Genomic DNA, 24,387 nt, shown 5'->3' on the forward strand with positions numbered 1-24,387 from the left:
GTAGTATTGATATTCTTGCCGACCAACAAGAGATGTGGGTGCCCGAAGAGGGCCCCCTTCGTTTTTTAGCGGCTGCTCCACAACCTAAGGGGCCACCACCACCTAAGATGTGAAATTTGTGATGACTTTTGAATTTGCGGGAGCGCAAATACGCTGGACGACTGAGCTCGTCATTGAAGTCTTTATATCAATCGTCATTTGCCCTAGATGGTCGGTTGATGCCAGCTTTTGCTCAAACTGCAAAAGCGTATTTGATGTGAAATTGAAGCATCATCCAAGTTTGATGAAGGCGAAGGCGCCTTTGCATCCGCGAATTAAAGTGCGGTTTTGCTTTGCGCTCCTCGTCGGCCCAAGTCGTCTTCGACGCGATAAATTTCGTGTGGGTCACGAATATTGAAACTCAGAGTGGAAGTTCTGAAGAAAGTCTGAAGAAAAGTCTGAAGAAAAGTCATAAAAGGAATTTGAAGAAGAGTTAAGGAAATTTTAAGAATTTGAGTGAACCCAGTTTTGAGTGGGGTGATGGTGTAATGGGCCAGGTCCCATTGCACATGTTGTTTGGACCACATATTTTTATTTATCTGAAATTAAACGGCTACCCTGTACAGCTGTATATCTCCTTTCAGTTTTGTTATATCAGGACTGGGCGCACTTATCAAAAAGAAATTAAGTAAATTTAAATTGTACTGGCTATAGTAATAAATGTCACTGCACCATTTTTCCTCTCTAAGCAAGTAATCGGCCCGCTGGATGTGAGCAACACGCAGTAAGGCATGTCACTTAATCTAAGCCTTCCTCAAGAAATGTGGACAGTGTTTACTACAGATTGAGATTACAGTCCGGCAAAATCGCCGTGGTAAGTTTGACGCTTATTATTTGGCACATCCTCTGCCTTCGCTTTATTTGGGAGAGGTTAATGGTTATTCAGCGTAAGTCTCTTCTTATTAGCTATGAAGTATCCCATTCTGCTCCCAATTTTGTGACTGAGACGTGGTCCGTAGCTATACACGCAGATACATAAAAATAAGACTGGCTTGTTTCATCGCAAGATGACTTTACGCGGCGCTTATTACTTTGGAAAATTGTTTTTCTTTGACACTTCAGTCTGGCGCTCGAAGAGACTTGTGAAGCTGCAAATTAGTAAGGCGACAAACCAAGCACACTCAACCTTTAAACTGATACATATAATACTTGGCATTATCGCCATACCATACTTTCAATGATTCAGCTCCCATGGAGGATAAAATAATGCAGAGAGGTAGTGAATGCTCTGTGGGGTCAGAGAGGGCTCAGGGCGGGCAAAATTTGTGTAAAATTCTGCTCATCAACTGTGCTGCAAGACTACATCAAAAGGCTACCCTGAGGCATGTAGATCAAAACCGTTATCTCAATTTCTTACAATTCCCAGTGACCCTAACAAGGTTGTCAGGGCATATGTGTCTGTAGGAGAACATACCCAGCTTGCTTTGTTAAGTCCAGCAGCAAATCTGGGCTGGATATTAGACCCGTAGTTGCGTGATTCGGAGTAGAGCGAGCAAAGTTATGGAATTCTCATTGAGTCCGGAGTGAAGAAGGCGCGATGGCCTTAGTAAGTCTAAAAAACTGACAGCGATATGACGCAAGTAGTGTGCAGAACTCGTCCGACTTGTTTGACTAAGCTCATCAGAAAGAATTTCACCAATCTGACCAAATGAGCGTCCGATACAGATGCCAAAAAAATTGTGACTTGTCGAGTCGAGTCATCATTCATTTAGACTATAGTAGGTGTGTTTGATGCTCGTAGAGCTATTACGGAGTATTCGCGGTGTCTTCAACCAGGACTCAATGCTAGTGACCAAAGCAAGAGCCTCTTTTGCTAAGAAGTTGCAAATAAATTGTGATGATGAGCGAATGCATTAGATTGTTGATGCAACAAGGTTATGTTAATATCTCACAGAGAATTACTGTTTGTTTGCTCTGCTTTTTCAAGAGTACGTTTATTGAAGATCAATATACTTCGACTACAAGTTAATATATACGATAATCTAGTCCTTGTTACCAGCTTTCTTCATTTCTGTCGTGCGGCTAGCATTCAATGAATACCTCGCGCTTCCCCTGATCATTGTCTTGAAATCATATTAATGCAAATTTTATAGTATTTATGCTCACTCACAATCCCACCAGGTAAAATGCGGAGTTCGTACCATTGTACAAAACGTGTAAGGGCTAAGTACACCAGATGACAGTACTTGCACCGTTACAGCTGATCATTGGACTTACAGCGAAGATCAGAAGAAAATGGGAGGTACTCTAATGCGCAGGATAGTAAGCACTATGTACGAGATGGGGGCCGTGGTATCCCAGAAGAGGTACATGGGATACGTAGCCTACTAGGCCCACACAATCTTAAACTGAGCTATACTGCCATGAAAAGGATAACATATTTAGTTAGCTAGTGGTGATTTTGAGTTAAACTCTTTTTGATTCGCAATATATAACATGAACAAAGTCAACTTTCAAATCCAAAAACGAATTATAGTGTCTATTACATCGATAGCCACGGTCTACGACTTAAAGAGCCTCTAAGTTCACGTTCGTTGACCGTCACAGGCCGAGACTGACGAAGTACAGAGAACAACTCTCTTAGCGCATTAACTTTGCAGATAATGGTTTATTGCTCGTCATGATGTGCACGGCGATGCTGTTTTTGTATTGCTGTTTGATAAGTATGTTACATTTTCGAAGATACTCCATCCTACAGTTTGTAAGTGAATCGATCACGCATAGTTCTAAAAATGTATCAGCAGCATGCGCGGGCCATCGACCACAAAAGAGATTTTTGTTGTTAAAGTCGACAAAGATAGTTATTGATAATATCATATTTGATAGTAAGGATCTAAATAATGAGCTTGATGCAGATGTATCGTAGCCGACGAGTAAATGACAGTAACAAAAGAGTGCCCTTTCATCACAGGTTTAATTTATTCCTCGGCATGTCCTAACGGAATCGTCTTCAATACAATGCCAGCTTTCCATCAAAGACTTACAAACGTAGTTGCTGCCCTTGCGAGGATATCGTCTCGTGGTTTTGTTAAAAAACTATTGCTGTATTTGGCTTTCTTCCCGTGTTTATTCCTTTGAATGACATCGATCATTTCGGATTATAGATTTCTGCCGGATATTTTAGGCACAAACAATTTATTCTATATACAAGTCGAGGCTGTGTTTATGAAAACACGTTGCTAGGGTTCTAGTGCATTTTCTTAGTTTGGGGGCTTGGAACGACGCGCTAATCCATTATATAGATATACATTGGTGTGGACTCTACAAGTAAAAATATTACACTGTTAAAGTACGTGGCAACTCTGCAAATGACTGTATTACAGCGCTAGTAATGATTATCGTATCAACCATTTAGCAGATTTACAATTAAGTTACGGAATAGGACCTTCAACTCGATCGTCTTGTGATCGTCGACTTTGCGAAGCTCAAAGCGTGACCATGAAGTCACCCTGTTCATGCGTAAATCATTCATTTTTATCGTTGCGCCTGATAGTACAGCTACCGGTGAAGTCTTAGGCGTGGAACAAGACCGGCCCTTACTCGTTAGTGAGTAGCGCGTCATGATTTAGCCACTTAACTGGGAAATTTTGTTTCAAATCATAATCTTGAGCGACGCCAAAACAGATTCATGTCGTGCCAGGGTGACCCTCGGACTACCACGTGTTGCCGAAGTCAAGGTAGACATACCGCTTTACTAGAGACATATTATATCCTTGTCAAACATGACAACTGGGAATGAAAACTGTCTGCCAGGCGCTTTTAAAAGTTAGCTCGACAGTGAGCGTTGGCTTTCATCACGAGTGTCATCATGCGTTGTTCACAAACTTCGGTCGCCGTCTGACGATCTCGTAAAGAGCGCTACTAACGCGATTGGTTTGACGCACTACCAGCGGTTCGGCAACGGATCTCTGATGCCGTACGGAAAGCATGGTCACCGCGTGACGTTGTCATTTTGATCGGGCGGCGCGAAAAAGCAATTTGCTAGCTTTCAAAACGATCGAGCTTGTTTCTTACTTTAACGATTTACCTGGTAAAGAAAAGTAAGCAGCCATCTTTCTAATAATCGAGAATGTTGTGGCAACGATGTCGTTCACCATAAAGATGTACAGTCGTTTAAATAACAAATACTTTCAAGTCGAGTTGGTGTGCTCCAAACTTGACAAGACCATACTTTATAGCAAGCTATTGACCCTATTATCTTATCTTTACCATTAAGCATGCGAGACTCGCGAGAAAAAGCGCAATCCTGCCCAACAGTATCAGTTTGGGGTAAGGCAAAGCTTACGCCAAAGAGACACGACTCGCATACAATGAGAAATTGCTAATCCAGATTTGCTCAGACACATACCAGATGCCGAAAATATATCAGCTTGAACAATTGCTATGAAGTCAGCCCAACATTATTCAGCTTCTTTTTTTCAATACTGTTAAGAGACTAAGCCAGTATCTGACAAACGAGTGCAAGTGGTTAGTGAGATGAGAGCACATAAGTAAACATCACTACATGCCAATATGCTACGGTCTTAATCTTCTCCAGACTTCACAAAGACCCCTAAATTTACTAGCACCAATGACAACATAGGCGAATCGAGAGTTCAAGCGTAAACTCTCAAAAAAGCTCTTTAATGCTCAACATGAATATTCACATTCAACTTCAAGTGCATTGAGCACCAAAGACAAATATGTCGTCGCGGTTGAATTATGTGTATGCATGTGGTGGTCTAACGAGATACACCACCATGCGCCGGTTTGTTGGAGATGACGTTAAAAATCTTCTAAAGATATTCCCCAGCCACTAGAGCGGTAAAAGAGATATCACTGATCCGCATGGATATCCAAGGACTAAGTTGGGAACGCTGTATCGAGTATACTCGACCATACATAAATATAGCATGCTCATCTTGAAGTAGCATTTAATCGAGAATGATGGCAATAATTATGTACAGCTCTGCACTGACCATTAGCGTTTCAACGCTGCAAAAGACCGAGTGGATATTTTTAAATTTCTGACTAAACTTGCATAGTGACTCGCAGAGAAAGCATCCGCGACTTCCCATTTCTCCTTAAATGGTAAGCACCATTAAAGTATTACGCAATATATGGTTCCAGAAGCCAGGTCAATCGATATGTAGATTTCCGATCAAGAGCATCACAGTGGTAGATTTTTCGTCAGCACATTCTGCTGTTTTGGTAACGAGGTACATTAACAACGTTACTAAGAGTCTTGATGACTGCTAAAAGCTCATCTCACTCAGCGCATTTTTGATTTTTCATCTCTATATCCCTCAAGGTTACCAATACCAGCGTATAATTTCCGGTATTGCAGCTTTCGGCATGCATCCCCGAGAAAAATATATTCACCGCTAAAAAAATCTGTTGATTGTAGCGGAAACGGAATCACTCTTTAGATAATCTCAGCAGTTAATCAATTCAGTGCTTACACCTATTTGCCACGAAAAAGCAAAGTTTGAAGGGCTTTCAATTGGGCACGTAACCTCAGCTGTACCGTAACAATTTTCTCTGCTGAGTAACGGTTGGGCTAAGCCGTCTGTCCGTGACTCACAGACACCTGTATCGGCAAGAGACAAATTCTAACTCAATGATCGCAATTCGGGAGACCGTGAGCTCAATTCGCTTTATATCTTTTCAACAGATCATACCTTTCAGACTTTCTACAAATGGAGAACTGCTGTTGAGAGTAAGGCGTTGTGATTTCAGCCACTTCCGATCGGCGATATGTCGTTTAATCGCGACTGCTCATATCCTTCGATTTCTTTCTCAACAGAGTTAATCCCTGGCGACCACAATTTACAGCATTTGAATTTTGCTCAAGTCTTAAGCGACATCTCTATTAATTTGTGAAATCTCACGTCGTGCTATTGGATGGACATAGGACCAAACCGCGCTCAGCACAACAGTATCGAAAGTTTACTTATGCGACGAAAGCTATTTTCGGGACACCTTAAGTGTCACAAGCGTATTATAGTGCGCACAATCTCTGCTGTTTACAGCGATTATATATGTCCACGAGGTGCAATACTTCTACATTAATTTAGTATGGGTACTGGGACAGTTTTTGCTACTCTACACTGAAAGTGAAGAAGGCACGCAGGGCCTGTGTGTATAATACTCTTGAAATTCTAAGGCCCGCGGATAATAGCAGCCCGTAATCTTACCTCGATTTAGCTGAGTTTTATCGACTCTTGCAAATAGGATGTGTTTCACGTTTAATATACATATTTTCGCTTCTCAAAAGAGCTTGCATATACGCTGGAAGTCTCGGTGTGAGACGTAGCAATAGGGATGCGCCTAATGGCTAAATTTATTGTAAATAAAAGCCAATCAAAATTTCGGCTATGAATTATTTTGAGTCGGACTTATCGTAACAATTCTCGCCTTTTTTTACGAACAATGAAGAGCTTTATCGCACGTCGTATGCCAAATTAAACAATGCCACATCTTTTGCTAAGTATTTTCTATGATGAGACTGCCTCGTTTGCTGAGGGTCCACACGTTATTGCTCACTTTGCTAGCTTGTGGGTCTGTAGCACAACCCGCTGCGCTGAGTCTGCAGCAAAGCAGAGTCCATGGCTATGTGAATAACAAAAAATATTCCTTCCGTCCTTAAATATGATCACGCATGATAGAAGCGGATTCTTGACAGATAGATCTGCGGGTGTGGGTGGTGATGACACTGAGAGTTTGTTAAGACTTTGTCGAGATGCCTTACTAGAGCATTTTAATAGCCCCCGACAAGTGGAAACCGCTCCTGAGCCTTCGGGGACCACTTGCGTCAATCCCTTGGGACCAACTAATAACAAACCTATTTATAGTTCCTTTTGAGCCAGGCCGAAGTGGGTGAGCATTTAACTCCCACATGTAATAAATTTATTTTAACATTGGTATCAATAAATCGAGAGGCATAAGTCCTGCATACTTTTGCATCTGCTTTAATTACCTAGTGTTATATTGAAAATCAAATTAGCGTAAAAAGACAGCCAATATATAAATCTACTGTAACAGTCCCACGTTTGAGAAAATTTTGAGGCTAGCAGTCCATATCATGGTAATTCTAAAAGCTTGATCCTCGCAAGAGAAATTTAGCTAACAGCAACTCATCATCACTAGTACACGACTTATCAGTTCACATCTAATCTTCCAGCAAATGGCATTCAATTCAATTGAATGATCGGGACTTAAACCTTCACACGTTGCCGACGCGATTAAACTGTTACTCATAAAAAAGCCGCCGTGTCTACTGACAAAGATTTGGCATGTCAATTTACCTCTCATCTTGGTATATTTTAATGACTGCGAGTGTATTGATTCTTTTTTTACTTACAACGGTACGTGAAACATTATCCTGCTACTACTAAGGGCGAACCATACCACGCTGGTGGCAACTCATCACCCATCAATGACATTCAACCTTGATTACGGCTCATTGTAATCAAGGCTCTATGGTTTACGGCATTCTGGGTGTGCCGACCGTAATCCTGGTGTTTGGTTTACGGTCCTTAGTTGTAAACACTGCTTGGTTGGATGGTAACTTCTACTTGAGAGTCACATGCATATGTAGGAAACCTAAATCCTCGAGTTCTCACTTTCCACTTCGTGCTCCTCTGCACAGTTCAGCTTCAAGTTCCTCTTCACTCGCTAACGGTTATGAGCCCAAGTCCAGTCGGTCCGAACGATGTCCTTCGGGACGACAACTACTTCCTACGGAAGTTCAACGCTCGGATGACTCTTGCCCGCAAGTCCTTGATTGATCACATCATCATCAAACCAGAACAAGCCGCGCAGCACGACACACCGGAGTGGGAAGCCTCAGACCTGACGGCTCTGGCGGTCTTAGTCAAGCTCCTTAATCCTACATACCAATCAATGGCGCGCAATGCGTAATCGGCATTGGAAGCATGGATAATGTTACGGCGTTTTTTTTTGCAAAGCAGAATTTGCACAGCCGTATTCAACTTCGTAAGCAAATAAGTGATTTTGAGCTTGAAACCGGAGGCGACCTGATGGCGCTTTCGATGCGCTTTGAGGAATTGTATCTCAAAATCTCTTCCACTGGTGAATGCATCGATGACGACGAAAAGCTTGTAGTGCTAGTGGGCAGTCTGCCTGAGAATTATGATGCTATGGTCAAAATCATCGAAGCTACAAGTGGCGTCACGCTCTTGGATGCGAAAGATATGCTGCGTCGAGAACATGAGAAGCTCACGCGTCGTGACAAGAAAGAAGCTGCATTCAAGGCCAGCATTTCTCAACGTAAGCATCGTCCTGCTCGTAATGGTGATGATCGCTATGAAATGTAGTCGATATGGCTATAATGGACGTCGCAATGGCAACGGTTACAGTGGTCATGGTGCCTGGAAGATCCATGCTCCGCGTAGTAGTGGTGGTCGGCTCAACGGCCACTGTCATGGATTTGGTAAGTATGTCCACAAGCGACGAGACTCTACCCCAGCAGAAGCAGAGCAGTGATGACGAGTTCGTTTTTTCGGTGATCTCCAATGAGACAGAAGGTAACTCAACGTGGTTGTTGGGCAGTGGAGCTAGCTGCCACGTGTCTGGAATGCTTGATGATTTTAGTGACTATCGTCAATTGGATACGCCCATCAGTGTGATGGCTGCCAGTGTGCAAAGACTCCAAGCAAGAGGATTTGGCCAAGTTCGTATGATTCTCGCTGATGGTTGTAGTGTTAAGCTCACGGAAGGGCTCTATGTCCCGCACCTGGAGAGCAAGCTAGTACCGGTGTCCGCATTGACTGCGCACGGGGTCCTCATCCACTTTGATACTCATGCTACATCGTTAATGATTGATGAGAAGGTGATTGCTCGAACTCCTCGAATAGGTAAATTGTATGTTTGGCACGTTGGCCAACATGCACTCATGTCGCAGACGAACGAAAGTGAAGAGTTAAATGGTGGCAGAACAACTTGGCATGCTCGTCTTAGACACGTGTCGCAAGCTAACGTCAAGCTGCTTGTGGAAGCTGCTGACGGAATCCCGTCGATCGATCACAATAATGATGTCGCTATTGTATGTGACGGCTGCGCTCGAGGCAAAATGGCGTCCTCTCCCTCTTCGTTTGATCGCCAATCCAGTAGTGAGGTGAAATGGAATTCACTGTTCGAACCTATCCACAGCGACGTCATGGGTCCACTAAAGCCCAAGACTCGTGGTGGATCTCAGTAATTGGTGACCTTCATTGATGACTTTAGTCGATATGTCAGTGTGTACATAATGAAGAGCAAAGGTCAAGTGTTCGGCAAATTCGCTGAGTTCAAGAAGTTGGTTAAGAATCAGCACGGCGTGAGAATTCGCTGTATCCGCAGTGACAATGATGGTGAGTACACCAGTGCAAAGTTCAACCGATTCTGTGCAGAAAATGGTATCATTCACCAAAGCAGTGTACCATATTTGCCTTAACAAAATGGCTTAGCGGAACGCATGAGCCGGACAATCGTGGAAATGGCCCGTTCAATGCTTCAAAACGTGAACGTCGATCGGCAATGGTGGCTTAAAGCAGTAGTAACTGCCACTCATAACATCAATTGTATTTCGAACACAGCTTGCCCTTAAGTGAGTTATCTCGAAGTGTTGACAGGCAAGCGACAATCGTTAGAACATCTCAAGGTATCTGGATATACTGGGTGTATCAAGATTGACGAATTAAAGCGTTCGAAACGGGATTCGAAGGCATATCGATACATCTTCCTCGGCTACTCCGACACGACGAAAGGTTTCCGTGTTTGGGATTTTGATGACCAGCGCATTGTGACCACGCGGACGATTTAGCTTGACAAATGCCTTTCTCCATCGCATCGTACTGTTATGCTGCTCCATGATGAAGGCGATAATTATGTGCCACTCATTGAGGACGATGATGACTCTCAAGCTCAACCACTTCCTACTCAACGGAAAAACGTAGAAGATATGAAGGTCAACACCAAGTGCTACTGAACCTGAGGAAATGGAAGTAGAAGACTCGATGACTAATGCTGATATCCGCTCGCTGATGCCAATTGCGGGGGGAAGTGAAGACCGCTCGCATGCTGCAATTGACACACAGGCTCGTGTCTCAAACATCACTCTCCCTGCTAGCACCCGTTCTAGGTATCCCATGGTTTCCTCATCCAATGGTTCGTCCCAAGCTCTAGTCAGACAATACGCATTGTTACCCTATCCTCCGGTTACCGTCTCGTTTCCAGCGGTGAACGCACTCACCCTCACCGACTCGAATTCGACCAAACTCGACTGCTGACAAATGGGTCCGATCATGCTGTGGCTCTTCCCAACGATCCTTCTTGTGATCAACCTGATATTGAGGCTATTGCAGTACCAGATAGCAAGAGACAACGTGACGACTCATACGAGATCGCTCTTGCTATTAATGATCTGCCTAATTCGTACCAAGAAGCCATAGCAACCCCCGAAGCTGCCGAATGGAAAGAAGCAATCCGAAACGAGATACGCTCTCATGTGAAGAATCACACGTGGGATATTGTCACGAAGCCTCGCGGTGTAAAGTGATTAGCTCGAGATGGGTGTTTGCTCGAAAGTATAATGAGCGTGGTAACGTGGTACGACACAATGCTCGACTAGTGGCCGGCGGATTCCTCCAGACACACGGTGTTGACTACTTCGATACCTACTCACCTGTGGCCAGCATTACCATTATTCAAACGTTTCTGTCTATATGCTGCGCAAAAGACTAAGCGATCCGGCAGTATGGCGTCGAAACGGCATTCCTCGACGGTGATCAAGGTCGAACCTGAAATAGTATGTGGAGTACACCGCAGCTTGTATAACCGTAAACAGGCTGCATCAGCATGGCTCAAGAGATTTGGTCAGTCTTCAAACACCTCGGATTTAGCCATGCTGATCCGTTCTTCTTCATCCGACGCCCAGAAGACAACGTCGACGACTGTTGTTTACATGGTGTTGTATGTGGATGATTTGTTTGTTGGAAGCAAGACACAAGCTAGTGCTGGCGGCTTCTACGACGAATTGCGAGAGTATTTTGTGCTTAAGTCGCTCGGTTTCGCCCGATATGTGCTCCGAATGGAGATTACACACGAGTAAGATAAAGGGCAATTGATCTTGAGGCAAAGTTTGTTTATTAACAAGATGTTAACCAAGTTTGGCGGCCTCAATGCTAACGCCGTCCGCAATCCACTCGTCATTGGTCAAGACTTCACCATTGATGCGACGCATGATGCCTTTGACGATAAGCATCGGTACCGAGAGCTTGTTGGCTTTTTGCTATATGTGGCGATCAACCCAGCCTGACATCTCAGTTGCACTCTCGATTCTGTCCCAGTACCTTGATCGACCTACGTCTGCTCATCGGCGCGCCGCCAAACGTGTGCTGTGATACCCAAACAAAACGATTGGGGTCGGTATTCGATACCACAGGGGCAATGGTGATGCGGTTCCACTCCGGGTATTCAGCGATGCGAGCCGGGGTGGGGACAAAGCAAGTCGACGCTCGACATCTGGCGTACTTGTGATGCTGTGTGATGATCCTGTCGTATACAAGAGCAAGCGCCAGTCTACAGTTGCCCTCGCATCCGCTGAGGCCGAATACATGTCACTTGCACTTACCGTATAAGAGGTATTATAAATCCGCTATCTCTTTGGTGAAATTGGCCTGAAGGCGACCGGTGGCACGACCATCTGATGGACAACACCTCAGCAATTAGTATCTTAAACAACCAAGGATACACGCCACGCGCCATGCACATCGACTTACGGGCACGCTTTGTACGTGATCACGTTGAAAAGGCTCCATCCGCTTGCAGTATGTCCTGACCGAGTCACAGCTGGCCGACCTCCTGACGAAGCCGCCCCTCTTGTTTACGTCCGACGGTTGTGTGGTCTCATTGAGTGATCGAGTTGTGAGGGAGTGTTGCTCCTAAGCGTGAACCATACCACGCTGGCGGCAACTCATCACCCATCGGTGACGTTCAACCTTGACTACGGTGAGCCGTACTCAAGGCTCTATGGTTTACGGCATTCTGGGTGTGCTGACCGTAATCCTGGTGTTCAGTTTACGGTCTTTAGCCGTAAACACTGCTTGTCTGGATGGTGGCTCCTCCTTCAGAATCACATGCATGTGTAGGAAACCTATCTACGAAATCTCACTTTCCAATTCGTGCTCCTCTCAATTCTGCTTCAACTTCCTCTTCATTCGTTAAAATCCGGTTGCTTAATTCACTCTTAGCAGTCACTTATTCAAGAAGAAGAAATTTTCTAAAATATGGTAACGAGTCACTATGGCACATTCGTTATCTACCCATCCCTCATAAAAATGCTTTCTGCTCTGGCAAGCCATTAATTATACTGTGGAAAATTTCAACCGCCTTCTTAATTTCACTCCCTAAACTATTGATGCAGTTATTGCAGTTTGGTAAAGTATCTTCGCGTACTGGTCTACACAATGAAGTATCAACGACGTTCGTTCCATCTCATCCAATATACAGTTTTGATAGAAAAACTGCTGGTACACTAAGGATAGTCGTTTTGTTCATGATTGTTGTACGCCAGAAGCACAAAATCATTTGCTATGGGAGTGTTACACAGCCAAAATTCATAGCATTTTCTCCTTCCATTAATTTGATGGGTTTGGACTACTACTATACGAGGGGACCAAACTTTATTTTTTGTAGACCTGACTATAAGCAGCACAATAATGGTGTAAACTTACCTATCCTGCTATTGAATACTTTTTCGTGCTGCAATATCGGACATTATGGATTAACCGTACCAAGGCAATTTACGGCGTCCCTTCGTCATTTTTATGCATAATTGGACTGTTCTAAACAATGACTTGATGTGAATTTTGAAATAAATACTTTCGCGATAATACTGTATTGATTTTTAAAAATTCGTCACCGGCTTGACCAACTTTCACGTTTATTATAGCTCTACGCTTAAAAAAACAAGCTAGTCTTATTAATAGTACTTCACCAAAATAATAGTAAAAAGACCTGTGGCTGTTTAGTGGGGAGCGATTGGATAGCATTATTCTAAATGAATTTATCCAATGATCTCATAGCAATTCCACCGTCCTTGAATATGAATACAGGAAGTGGTTCGACGCATGCGAGGCCTATCTCTAGCGCGTACAACGGTGGCAGCGTTTGCTTCGCCAAGTGATGCATCCCAATCGGTACTCAATCCATACAATGAATTCGACTATGATTACGTATTGGATTGCAAACCTATGGCCCTCAAAACTAGTCTAGCCCTAGCTTTGTCTAATTACAAAGTGCAGCTACGAAATCTCGAAACGTTAGAATTACTTCACGAGTTCAACGCTCATGCTAGCACCATTAATGAAGTGTGGACATCTCCGTCTTCGCCTTTTCATTTAGCCACATGCTCTAGCGATCAGTACGTCAAGCTGTGGGATACGCGTGTGGCTTCACCAACTATGGAGATACCTGTAGGACGCGAAGTCTGGAGTCTCTCAATTGGCTGTAGCGAAACGCTTTTAGCCACAGGTACCGACGACCTCGCTTTGTTTTATGACGTGCGCACAGGAAAAAATGTGGGCCAATACGGTGAAAGCCTCGGAAATGCGATCACCAAAGTGCGATTTCACCCGACGCAACAAGCCTTTGTGGTCACAGCGTCCGAAGACGGGGTCGTATGCTTCTTTGACTGCCGCATACCTGACGAAGACGACGCGATCGAGAGCATTTTGAACGTTGAAAGTGCAGTCACAACCATCGGCTTTTTTGGTCCACAAAGAGAAAACATTTTTTGTCTCACAGGCACTGAGACGATTGACTTGTGGAATATCTGGACAGCCGAGCGCTTGCACCACTACGATACAATTCGCGATGACTGCAACAAGAGCGGCATTGCGACTGATTATTTAATTGATTGTGTGTATGAAGATCAGTCAAACGAGTTATTCCTACTGGCAGGCAACCACAATGGTGACTTAAATATCGTCACTATTGGAACAGATGCCACCTCAGCCGGTCAGATTAAGCACGAAATGGCCCTTGAGAGTGGCCACAAAGCTTGCATTCGCTGCATTTACTATGACTCGGAAAATTCGACGCTGTATACAGGAGGCGAGGACACGCGGCTGTGTAAGTGGGCAGTACCTGGTGCATCAGCTAAGATGAAGGACAGTCATGCATCATCGGTAATGAAAGTGACAGGACTTGATTCTGCTGGAATCAGGAAGGCGCGCAAGGCTGTCCGTCCATATTAGATGAAAGGACAACAAACTTTATTCAATTGCTCTAAGATCACTTTTATATCTCAGTGCGTTGATTTAGTACAAAACAAAGTCATGTCTTACACATTACATGCACATTTAGCACCATAACTTCCATGCGATTTTTGTTATGGACTTACCAGAAGAAACATTGACGTTAGAAACAGCCTATTGATAGTTCACGGCTACCTATGAACGCGAACGAACTTTTACACTTTTGGTCCTTTTAAATCTCATGGTGTTTACACATACCACGACTGTTGCTTCTCACTATCGCCTATAATTGTCTCGACAAGATTTCGAAGGGGCTACTCAAAGCAAAGGCAACCGCGCTCCACATTCTCGAACAAGATTATTCAGAGCCACTAGACAATGACGGGCATTTTTAAGAAAGTTACAGAGCTTTATAAGAAGGACGAATGCAGCAAATATTACAAATTGGGTAAAACGCTTGGAACGTAAGTGGCTCTGATTTGGTATTTACATGTGGAAACTGACGCCATCTTGTAGTGGAAGCTTTGCGACAGTCAAGAGCGCAATTAGTAAAGCCGACAACTCGCGTTGGGCTGTTAAATGTATTGACAAAGCAAGTCTTACGGCTGAGGATGAGGAAGCTTTACGAGTTGAAGTCGAGGTGTTGCAATTAGTGCATCATACGAATATTGTGCAGCTTAGAGAAGTGTTTGATTGTCACAAGACCTTTTACATGGTTATGGAAGAAATGAGTGGGGGAGAGCTTTTTGATCGTATTGTGGAAAAGGAAAAGTACTCAGAAAAAGAAGCTAGTTGCGTTGTCAAGAAGCTATCAGATGCTTTACTTTATTGTCATCAAAAGGGTATCGTGCACCGTGATCTGAAGCCTGAAAATCTGTTGTACCAGTCTACAGATGATGACGCCGAGATTAAGATCGTCGATTTTGGACTCGCAAAACTCATCAAAGATGATTCACTAATGCAGACTGCGTGTGGCACTCCTGGCTATGTAGCTCCAGAAATTCTGGAATGCCGCCCGTATGGAGCTGAAGTGGATCTTTGGAGTCTTGGAGTTATTGCCTATATTTTGCTGTGTGGATTTCCACCGTTTTACGACGAAAATAACGCTGCACTCTTCCAGTCAATAAAATCAGGTGTCTATGACTATCCAAGTCCTTACTGGGACTGCGTGTCGGATTCGGCTAAGGACTTAATTTCGAGGCTTTTAGTGGTCGACCCGCTGAAGCGTCTGACCGCCCAGCAGGTGCTTGATCACCCATGGGTAGCGAATATTCGCAGTGTCAGTGGAAAAATATTGCCGCACGTCACTAAGGAGATGGCGCGCTACAACGCTCGTCGACGCTTCCGTGCTAGTATCGTGGCTGCTAAAACTGTCACAGCTTTAAATTCGATGCAAAAGAGAGTCAGTGCCAGTAGTTTTGAAACATCTGCGGCTGCGATTACTCCTGTAGAGCTGGGGGCTACGAAAGAAGTGGCGAATGCATCTGCGTCGCCTACACATTAGCCAACTTCTGCCATCGCCCAGTAGAGAAATGAAAAGTAACCTTTTACACTAATCAATACAAAGTTTATTCGCAGACGTCGACATACATGGTATACAAGTAGCTTACGTGTACAAAAACTTCTCTAAGGCGTGGCGGCCTGAAAATGTACATCCTTGTCCTCATATTCTAGTCCTTTTGCACGCTTGCGAGCTTGGTAGATAACGCCAAAGGCGATTAGCATAGCACAGGCACCGCCGCCGACAGCAAGTCCAATGATGCCGTGGTTGCTGTCAGCTTCCTCGCTTTGATTGTTTATCGTCTGTGCACTGTTGTCGCCGCTACCGGTTGTTCGCTGAGTTTCTGTGCTCTTTCCAACGGAGCCAATTAACTCTGTGTCGGTTTTTTCGATAGATCTGAATTCCGCTTTGGTGACTAGGTTGGTAGACAAGTTTTCGGGTGTATTCGATATAGCAGAGTTGCCACTGTAGGTATCATTGCCACTACTGATACTTAGGGGCGTTAATGGATTTGAAGATGTCGTGTTGCTTGCGCTTGGTTCCGACTCCTGGTGAGTTTCCGGGCTAGACGAGATTTCGGATGTGCCTGGATTGATAGTCGAATCCTCCTGTTTCGGATCGTCGACGGATGGCTCTAAAGCTTCCGTCGGAGCCGGTGCAGCGGTCACTGGAGGTAATGCTGCCGTTGGTGGTGCAGGAGCTGAAGTTGGTAATGTAGACGCTGAAGATGGTGGGGACGACGGATTCATCTGCTGTGGCTGTTGGGATGCAATAAGCTTTGGCTGTGAGTTTGCAGTGTACAAACCATAACTCTGTTCAAAAGCTTCTGGCTTGCCCGGTGTGTCGAAAAATTGAAAGTAAAATTTCTCGCTGAGCCCGCTGCTCCACGTCTGGTAAGCGCTGAAGAATATTTGCTCGCCTGCTATACTCCCGGTGTTGCCAAGTACAGAGCCACTAGACGGCCATCCAGTCTCGGTTAGTAACAGCTTGTCGCCGAAGTTACTCATCATTATCTGCCATTGCTTATCCACGACGTCGATAGCACCATCAGCAGTCGTAGAGGGGTGAAAGAACGGGTGTAAGTTGACACCTATGATATCAACACTCGAAACGAGCTTTGACCAACCTGAAATGCCTTGAAATCCGATAACCTCAGTATTACGCTGAACAGTGCCAACCTTGCAAGACACGCGGCTCTTGATTTGGTTGATGACATCGATCATGTCACTTGGCACGCTTGTAGCCCCTGCCAGGTTTTCATTGCCAACCATGATGGCATAGACACCGCCAGCGTTGGCAGCTGAAATAGCTGCTTCCATCTGATCCAGGTAGTCACTTTGCGGGTACGGCACCCCCAGGACAGCCGTAAGTCCCGCGCCTGTGATGATTGAGCCCATTTCTGTGTCACCAAACTTGGAAATGTATGTTCGCACACTGGTGAAGCCAGCATTAGCGATGGTCTTCATGTCTTCTTGAACAGTCATGGCATTCTTGACACTAGTGTGATCTGGGTCGTAGCAAACGCCATTTGCGTTCACCTTTGGCGAAAAAAAAGCGATGAAGCCCACTGAAAGGGAAGCATACAACTTCATATTGATTGTGATCGTGGGTACTTTTGCGCCGAAAAGTGGTTGCTAGAGTGAAGGCGGAAATGAAATTGTGTGTTCCTTTGCATCACGAACAAATGGCTTGTTAAAGACGAAGAAGCAATGTTTATCATCACTCGACAATTTGTTACACAATACATGAACAAGAGAAGGCGATACAAGATTTTGTGGTTCTCGTGGTACCGCCGTCTCTACCTTCATTCGGAATTCGGGGTGACATAGCAATTCTGCGTGTGACAGTTTGTACATTAGCAACATGATGGAAATGCATATGTTGCGACTCAGGTAAGCCAAAGGTCCTCGAGATACCATTACGACGCAGAAATCAAAGCCGTCATAGTAAAGTATGTTACTGCCTGGCCTTTACCAAGGGGCTCTGGTAAATAATGGCTTAGATTGAGACCATGTTACAGATGCCTACGAAGGGCTTCGAAAAGTTTTCCAATACGGTCAGTGAACCAAACTTCCTTGTTTCCAAGCGCAAGAGTCGCAGCGACCTTTAACGAGACCGCTCAAGACCATAACATAGTCGTAGATGTGAAAAAGATCACCCTGTGGTCATTTGAACCCGCCAGCCGCACCGCAGGTCTTAAATTGGGTCTGCGGGAGCAAACTTATACTTTAATTAATACTTATCACGTACATATTCTCACCTGTACTGATGATACCCTACTAGCAACACACACAACTCACGACTTCTTCTTCTAAAAGATCATCACTTTGACTTACTTAAGTGACACTTGTTCATAGTGCATCACTACGATATTCAAGGAAAATCGTGTCTAATCTACTTACTCCACAACAAAGTACGTACCCATGATGTGAATCTTGCGGAAGTCACAAACCATATACCTTTCTTCCTGAGTCACAGCAAACAGGAATTTGGTCCGACATCTACCACACCAAAAATTTATTTCTTAGTCACCAACTATTGCACATAACTCGACGAGCCGATGAGAATGATGTGGCCCCTATGGACGACGTCATTAAGACCTTATCACTGAAGTATTCTGATCAAAATAGTCAAGGTTTCCCACCGAATCCCGATGCTCTCTTTCTACACCTTCCTCGAGGCTACCCCCCCCTCCTTCCCGCCTCACCACATGAAGCCCCTCAGCGCTTACAGCTTTTAATCTTATCATCGCGTGATATCGACAAACTTTGTCCATACCCCAAAGCGTAAGATGGTAGGTGCAGCGGGGCTGCCGTAGCTGAGCGCTTGAGGAAGCGTAATTTAGGTCACCGACCTTTCGTTCTATACTTAGAACAAGGAAGAGTTAGCTGATCGCAATTTGCCTAATCCAAGAGTAATTATTGCCGTACCCAAGGCTAATTCGCTCTTCCTTTTAAAATCCAGAACTGATTTTCTTTAGTTTTTATCCTAATTTTAGAAGTTCGAGATTTCCTAAATATACTATATATAGTAAATTCTAGATACATGCATAAACTGACTACCTAGCCACATACCGTATTCTAGTTTGGGTGCAGTCACACCATGCACATCTCGTGTGACACACACCCCTGTTACCATGGTACGCGTAATCCCGTTACACTCTCCCCCATTAAGATTTACAGTTCTAATCGATTATTGCCTCAATGAGGCTCGCGTGTCCGCGAGACACTGCAAATTAATTCATTTTAATTAAACAACTTCCTTGCTCAATGAGCCCTGTGTCCACGACACGGAAGTCACTAAGTCTCGCTGGTTTTGACAGCGAGCACGGGCTTGGCCCAACTACGTCTACCGCACGCGGTGCGATGTCGGACAGTGCGTCCGCGGCACCGGGGGATGTACGTCCTAGGCTCGGTTAGCACGAGCGTCGCGCTTTGTGCACGCTATCAATGACGATTTATCTCGTTGAGGATGTGGAGGTGGTCGACTACGAGTCTGACACTACTTTTCCCGCATGGGATGACGAGGAAGGCGAGCTGCGCCAGCAGCGTAATATGAGCCCTGCTCGCGCCTTGCGGACCCCATGTCCGTTCCCTGACTTTTCGTCAGCCGAGGAACGTGGAGTAATCACCAATGACCTCGACGGGGATCAGAGGCGGTAGCTTGAAGCTGCCCATTGGGCGGCTCTAAAGCGCGCCCATCCACGGTCATTCATTGACCCTCGTGTGAAATATGGCGTCCGCCCTGCGGATCCCGCTTTGGAAGCGAAGGACGCGGTAATTCGATCGTTACGCGTCCACATCATCGGGCCCCCGACCAAAACGGAAGATGAGATTGCCACACGGGAAGCTCTTCGAGCTCGTTCTTGGTCCCAAAAGAATTTCTGTTAGACGTTTATCGCACTCGTCTACGTGCTCAACTAGGTGGTTCTTGTTTACCCACAATACGGACAATACCTGAAGTGCTCGCCCCTGGCGAAAGCACTACATATGACGAAGCGCTCTTTGAGCGATGGGTGCAACGGCACCGGAAACTTTCCTCACTCTATAACCTACAGTTGAGCCACAAGGAAGTGGGCGTGCGTGTGAAGCGACACGTCCGATTTGAGTTTGTCAAACTCAAGGCACGCCATCGACTTCCTTCGGATTGTCGCCCTGCGACGTATGGATTAACCCCTAATGCTCCCGTGAGCTCTGTGTCTTCGACCGCAAGAGCTCAGCGCCGCTGCTTGAGCTCTGCTCATGGCCTTTCTACTTCCCTGGCTATTGCCGGAAAGCGCGGAGTATCTGATGACGCGGGATGTCCTGATCGTTCCAATCAAAAGTGTCCGCGGCGACTGGGCAATCCTGCCGAAGTGGCCCCTCCAACTTCCACGAGTTTTCGAAGTCGGGATATCCCCGCCATTTCACCAGATATTGGGTTTGACTCTGGTGACGACGTCGTCCCACAAGACATTCCACGTGATAGTGGACGTCACCGTTTTCATCGAGAAGAGTCGGTGGCGGGCGGTGACGACCGGGTCGACCGCCGTTCGGTGACTCGTGATGCTCTTCGAGCCCTTGAGGATGAGGTCCTTCGTTAAATGACCATTTTACGTTAAATTACTCAAAAACCAGATCCACTTCTATTACCAATCTTTCAGTGCTAAACAGCCGTAATACTGTTGATCATGCGCTGATTGGCGCCACCAACTGAGACCCCGCTGTTCATGAAGCAGCTTCTCCAAACTTGCGAAATGAAAACTAAGATGGAGTATGCTTAATGAAAAACGCCGCCGAAGTCGCTTCTTCACTGTTACATAGCATTGTCTTTCGATGCACTAAAGAGCTTTCAGAAAAGAATAGCAAATAATATCGAGTAACACTTGTATAGCGGAGTTCGTAGAGCTTTTTAAAGGTAGGTCTATCTTAGTATATATTCGCAAATATGTCATTCGCAAATATGACCAAGCTCGATCGATCTTCTCATCGAGAGACCGAAGGAAAGATCTCTATTGGAAACGAGCCACACTTTATCCCTAAAGCAAAATGTTTGGTGGTTTCAGTATCTGATGGACATGTTGACTGACCTCTGTTCTCCATTGAAACTTGTGTCAAATCTCTAATGTTGTTACGTTGCAGACGACCTTTTATATCTGAAAAGTGGAATATCGTAACAATGTCAAGCAGAATTTGCTGATCATTAGCTTGAGTTTTGCGTTAAGCCGGTCAAGCTGAGTTGTCGGAACTGTCAGTCTAGAGTGCGTATATACATGACTTATAAATTAGCTAAACGAAATTTCGTTTTTCCATGTCAACAACGAAACGTTTGTCGTGACTTCATGCATAGCATGTGGCTTTTATTTTGGCAGTTCGTGAAATTCCGTAGTATGGAGAGGTCCCCGGGGTTATCATGTTGAGCCGTCGTATGATTTCATTAAATAAGCATGCCATTAAATCTGGCCGTGCGAAGTCATCCATTTCAGTAGCATTGATTGTACATCTGTCGTAGCGTAGGTTCCAATATAGCTCACAAAAGACGGTTCGATTAAAATCGTATAAACTTATCAACCGTCTTCGGACTTATACTGCGTAAAATTGTCTTCAGCTTCCCAAGCGTAAACACGAATTGTAATCATTAACGTCAATATCTGTGCCGTGTGAACTATGTAAAACAGTTCGAAGCTCAGAATCGCTTCTTCAAAAAAATGGATAGATGCCCCAAGTAGACTCCTTTCATGTTGGAGTATATATTACTCAATACTTTCTAATGGATGTATTATGTGAAAAGGGTAGCCAATGCTGTTGACAACAGTGGACATCGTTGATGCAGCAATTGTGGCTGATTACCGCCACGCTAGATTTTAGATGCCTTATGTCAGTGAGGGCTTTTAGTAAAGTGAGCTCAACACTATCCTTAAAAATACTTGAATATATACTCTTTTTGTCAAATTTGCTTGGGCGGGCAAATCATACACTTGTGTCGGTTGCGTTGACAAAATTGCGTATTGTAATCTCATTGGCTTCGCAATATAGTCAGACACACAGTGACATTCACACTCACAGTGTTCTATCGATGATAGCCTGTCGCTTTGCGGCAATTCTAGCATGATAGTACACAGAGCTTGTAACTTTCTCGCTACCTCGTTGTATCATTGTTCCTGAAAGAAGTGTCTCCTTGTCTAACACCCGAAATTCGTGCTGTTTAACCGCGGCGTCAACATTTTGACATCAGATCGCCTTTGTAATTGAGCGTTCTTACTAATTAATTCTTATCGAAAAAAAGGATGCAGCTGGTTTTTTTAACATTACGCTGTAAGCCACCAGTATCCGAATAATTTCGCTACGGTCAAGAAAGCCACAAGAGTACAAAGATTGGACAACATCACAATGCAATTGGCAGAAAGCGCTATTAGTAGACGGGATGAGTCTGCAGCGTCCACAGCTTCGATTTTGAAGATATATTCGCGAGAGGAAAGTCAATTGTCGGCTAGATGTCTGGAGCCAAGAAACTGGGTGACCAAAAAGCAAGAATAGAAGTGGGCCAGCAAGTCGTATCAATGATGCCAAACAAGCAATCAACCTGTATTTTGTAAAGCTGTAGTCAAAGTTACTGAAGCCGAAGGTCAACAGCATTCAAAACGATAATACCGACTGTGTTGCAATGAATAAAGGACTAATTATTGTGTACTTACACCTTACAATTAGAAAGAAGTGCAATAATGTACAATTGAACGAGCTTCAAATCACAATTTTGTGTGATTGTGAATATTCGGAAATTCCAAAATATGGTACTATTGAAAACAATGAGATTCAGAAAAAATGGTTTGTAGAGCACGTGGGCTGTCAGCCTCAGGTCATACAACACATGTAAATTTATAAGTGAATATTGTAAAATGCATATGTTAAACCTTAGTCTAGTCCAATTTTATCACTCTTCAAATTGCATAGCAAAGAGCAAACTTAATATTTAGTTATTTAGAGGCTCTAGGTCTCGCTTCTAGGTGGAGCTTACAAACCTGACTTGTATGCATCGTTGGAGCAATGTTTGAATCAAACTTTCTTTGTGCAAAGTTCGCACCCCCAACGTTGCGCTTAGCAGCACTTAAAGTCAGTTGGGTGACCAAGTGCTCAGATACTGTATAAGGTTTGAGAAGATTTGTCCAATTACCTATCCCGAGGACAACAAGACTCGCCCGATAGGCATATGGCTGTAGTTGATGCCGAAGAGATCAGAGGACTAGCGACCAAGGATCACTTGCGGTGATTTACTCACCCGGAAGTAGATACCATTTATAGAATTGTGCTGGCGAGCCCCCTCCAAGAACACAGTAAAAGAGCGTCAGCAAAAGCACTTTCGGCGCCCATCATGCGGCATGTAAACGCTGGGTGTTTGCGGGTACGTACGGAGGAAATATCTGCCTCTAGATGAGGGATGTTGATATGGCTATAAAGCTGGCTATGATCAAAATTCTCTGAAAGCGTTTCGCGCTTGCAGTCTTGACGCTAGAAGGCTGTCTTGTGAGTGGGCACTAATGTGCAGTACCTCGTTAAAGAGACATCCCAGGAGATAATTTTGAGAGATGTGAAAGCTAGTTGTATTTAGGAGTTTCAGACGCTAATTATTGAAATGGTAGTAGATTTTCTTCTAGAGGCGGCAAGCACTATTAATGTTCTACAAAATTGTCGAATAAGTACAGCTAAAACTGAGTATGTAATGGGGTCAGTCCCATTAAACATGATGTGTAAACCACATCCACTTTATGTAGTTAATATAAACTCTATATCTTGCATAGTTGTATATGCCTTAATTCTATTCATTAGAGTTGAAGGTACTTATCAGTTTGGGGAATTTTTCAGGTCTATTGGTCATAAAAATGTCACCTCACGTTTTCCTCTTGGTTTGCTTAAAGCAACGGCTCGCTGGGAGAGTGCAACACGCGGTGAAGTGTGTTGACCGATTTAGGTCTTCTTCAGTCAGTGCGTGTATACGGACGAGCAATTCCCGTTACACTTGGTAGCACTAGTGGAGATTCCAACGCCGAATACTTCGAAAAATTCATCTATGGATGATGTTGTTACCACAAGCGATGATCGCCCTCGGATCAACAGGGAGGGATATCCGTTCCAAACACACTCGCAATGCCCGTGTTTTGTGAAGCTGCGAACTTTGATCGGAGATCGCGCGGTCTTCGATATGCCCCAATTGGATCAAGAAGCGATAATTCAACGCCTAGCAAGTTTTGCTGTGTATGAGCAAGGATTTTTGAAACCTTTATCCCAGAACATACCGTCGTCGGCTACGTCACCTCCACCACAAGCAGTAATATCACCGTCGGAATACACGGAATGCCCCGTGTAAATCAAATGGAAAAGCTTTCACAAAAACGAAATGAAAAATGTTGCCTTGTGGCAGCGAGAAATGGACATCGCTATCGGTCCAAATTCATGATGACCGCAGTCAAGTGGCCTTCGCCATGTCGAACTTGGATAGCCGTGCGAAAGACTGGACGATGGAATGGGAAGTCAATCGCCTCGGCTACTTTGCCATATTACAAGAGCTGAGAAAAGCCATGAAACTGATGTACCATCACCGAATGTGGCAATTTGGCAACGGTCGACGTTTTCT

The 24,387-nt window shown here is 44.5% G+C and overlaps 9 protein-coding genes across 9 annotated transcripts; 6 read left to right on the forward strand and 3 right to left on the reverse strand.

The window, feature by feature from the left end:
- Positions 1–3,494: 3,494 nt before the first annotated feature.
- PHALS_11347 (uncharacterized protein) lies at positions 3,495–3,737 on the forward strand (the record flags this gene model as incomplete). Its single annotated transcript, XM_024724504.1, has 2 exons — positions 3,495–3,585; positions 3,664–3,737. The coding sequence occupies 2 exons, from the start codon at positions 3,495–3,497 to the stop codon at positions 3,735–3,737; spliced, it is 165 nt and encodes a 54-aa protein (XP_024571836.1).
- Positions 3,738–6,489: 2,752 nt separating this feature from the next.
- PHALS_11348 (uncharacterized protein) lies at positions 6,490–6,882 on the forward strand (the record flags this gene model as incomplete). The annotated part of the gene is made up of 2 exons (XM_024724515.1): positions 6,490–6,634; positions 6,704–6,882. 2 exons carry the CDS (start codon positions 6,490–6,492, stop codon positions 6,880–6,882), a joined length of 324 nt encoding a protein of 107 aa, XP_024571837.1.
- A 1,489-nt stretch (positions 6,883–8,371) lies between these two features.
- Positions 8,372–8,958, forward strand: PHALS_11349 (polyprotein; the record flags this gene model as incomplete). The annotated part of the gene is made up of 2 exons (XM_024724526.1): positions 8,372–8,897; positions 8,945–8,958. 2 exons carry the CDS (start codon positions 8,372–8,374, stop codon positions 8,956–8,958), a joined length of 540 nt encoding a protein of 179 aa, XP_024571838.1.
- A 922-nt stretch (positions 8,959–9,880) lies between these two features.
- Positions 9,881–10,310, forward strand: PHALS_11350 (uncharacterized protein; the record flags this gene model as incomplete). The annotated part of the gene is made up of 2 exons (XM_024724537.1): positions 9,881–9,988; positions 10,017–10,310. 2 exons carry the CDS (start codon positions 9,881–9,883, stop codon positions 10,308–10,310), a joined length of 402 nt encoding a protein of 133 aa, XP_024571839.1.
- Positions 10,311–13,151: 2,841 nt separating this feature from the next.
- On the forward strand, positions 13,152–14,279 carry PHALS_11351 (WD40 repeat protein; the record flags this gene model as incomplete). Its single annotated transcript, XM_024724548.1, has 1 exon — positions 13,152–14,279. The coding sequence occupies one exon, from the start codon at positions 13,152–13,154 to the stop codon at positions 14,277–14,279; it is 1,128 nt and encodes a 375-aa protein (XP_024571840.1).
- A 378-nt stretch (positions 14,280–14,657) lies between these two features.
- On the forward strand, positions 14,658–15,783 carry PHALS_11352 (camk camk1 protein kinase; the record flags this gene model as incomplete). The annotated part of the gene is made up of 2 exons (XM_024724559.1): positions 14,658–14,743; positions 14,796–15,783. The coding sequence occupies 2 exons, from the start codon at positions 14,658–14,660 to the stop codon at positions 15,781–15,783; spliced, it is 1,074 nt and encodes a 357-aa protein (XP_024571841.1).
- Positions 15,784–15,905: 122 nt separating this feature from the next.
- On the reverse strand, positions 15,906–16,529 carry PHALS_11353 (uncharacterized protein; the record flags this gene model as incomplete). Its single annotated transcript, XM_024724570.1, has 1 exon — positions 15,906–16,529. The coding sequence occupies one exon, from the start codon at positions 16,527–16,529 to the stop codon at positions 15,906–15,908; it is 624 nt and encodes a 207-aa protein (XP_024571842.1).
- Positions 16,530–16,779: 250 nt separating this feature from the next.
- PHALS_11354 (glycoside hydrolase family 17-like protein) lies at positions 16,780–17,372 on the reverse strand (the record flags this gene model as incomplete). Its single annotated transcript, XM_024724582.1, has 2 exons — positions 16,780–16,802; positions 16,907–17,372. The coding sequence occupies 2 exons, from the start codon at positions 17,370–17,372 to the stop codon at positions 16,780–16,782; spliced, it is 489 nt and encodes a 162-aa protein (XP_024571843.1).
- Positions 17,373–17,945: 573 nt separating this feature from the next.
- PHALS_11355 (uncharacterized protein) lies at positions 17,946–18,529 on the reverse strand (the record flags this gene model as incomplete). The annotated part of the gene is made up of 6 exons (XM_024724593.1): positions 17,946–17,975; positions 18,041–18,056; positions 18,117–18,144; positions 18,202–18,247; positions 18,317–18,358; positions 18,425–18,529. 6 exons carry the CDS (start codon positions 18,527–18,529, stop codon positions 17,946–17,948), a joined length of 267 nt encoding a protein of 88 aa, XP_024571844.1.
- Positions 18,530–24,387: the final 5,858 nt, after the last annotated feature.

The sequence above is a fragment of the Plasmopara halstedii genome, assembly GCF_900000015.1.
Source record: "Plasmopara halstedii genome assembly, contig: Scaffold_54, whole genome shotgun sequence".
Taxonomy (NCBI): domain Eukaryota; phylum Oomycota; class Peronosporomycetes; order Peronosporales; family Peronosporaceae; genus Plasmopara; species Plasmopara halstedii.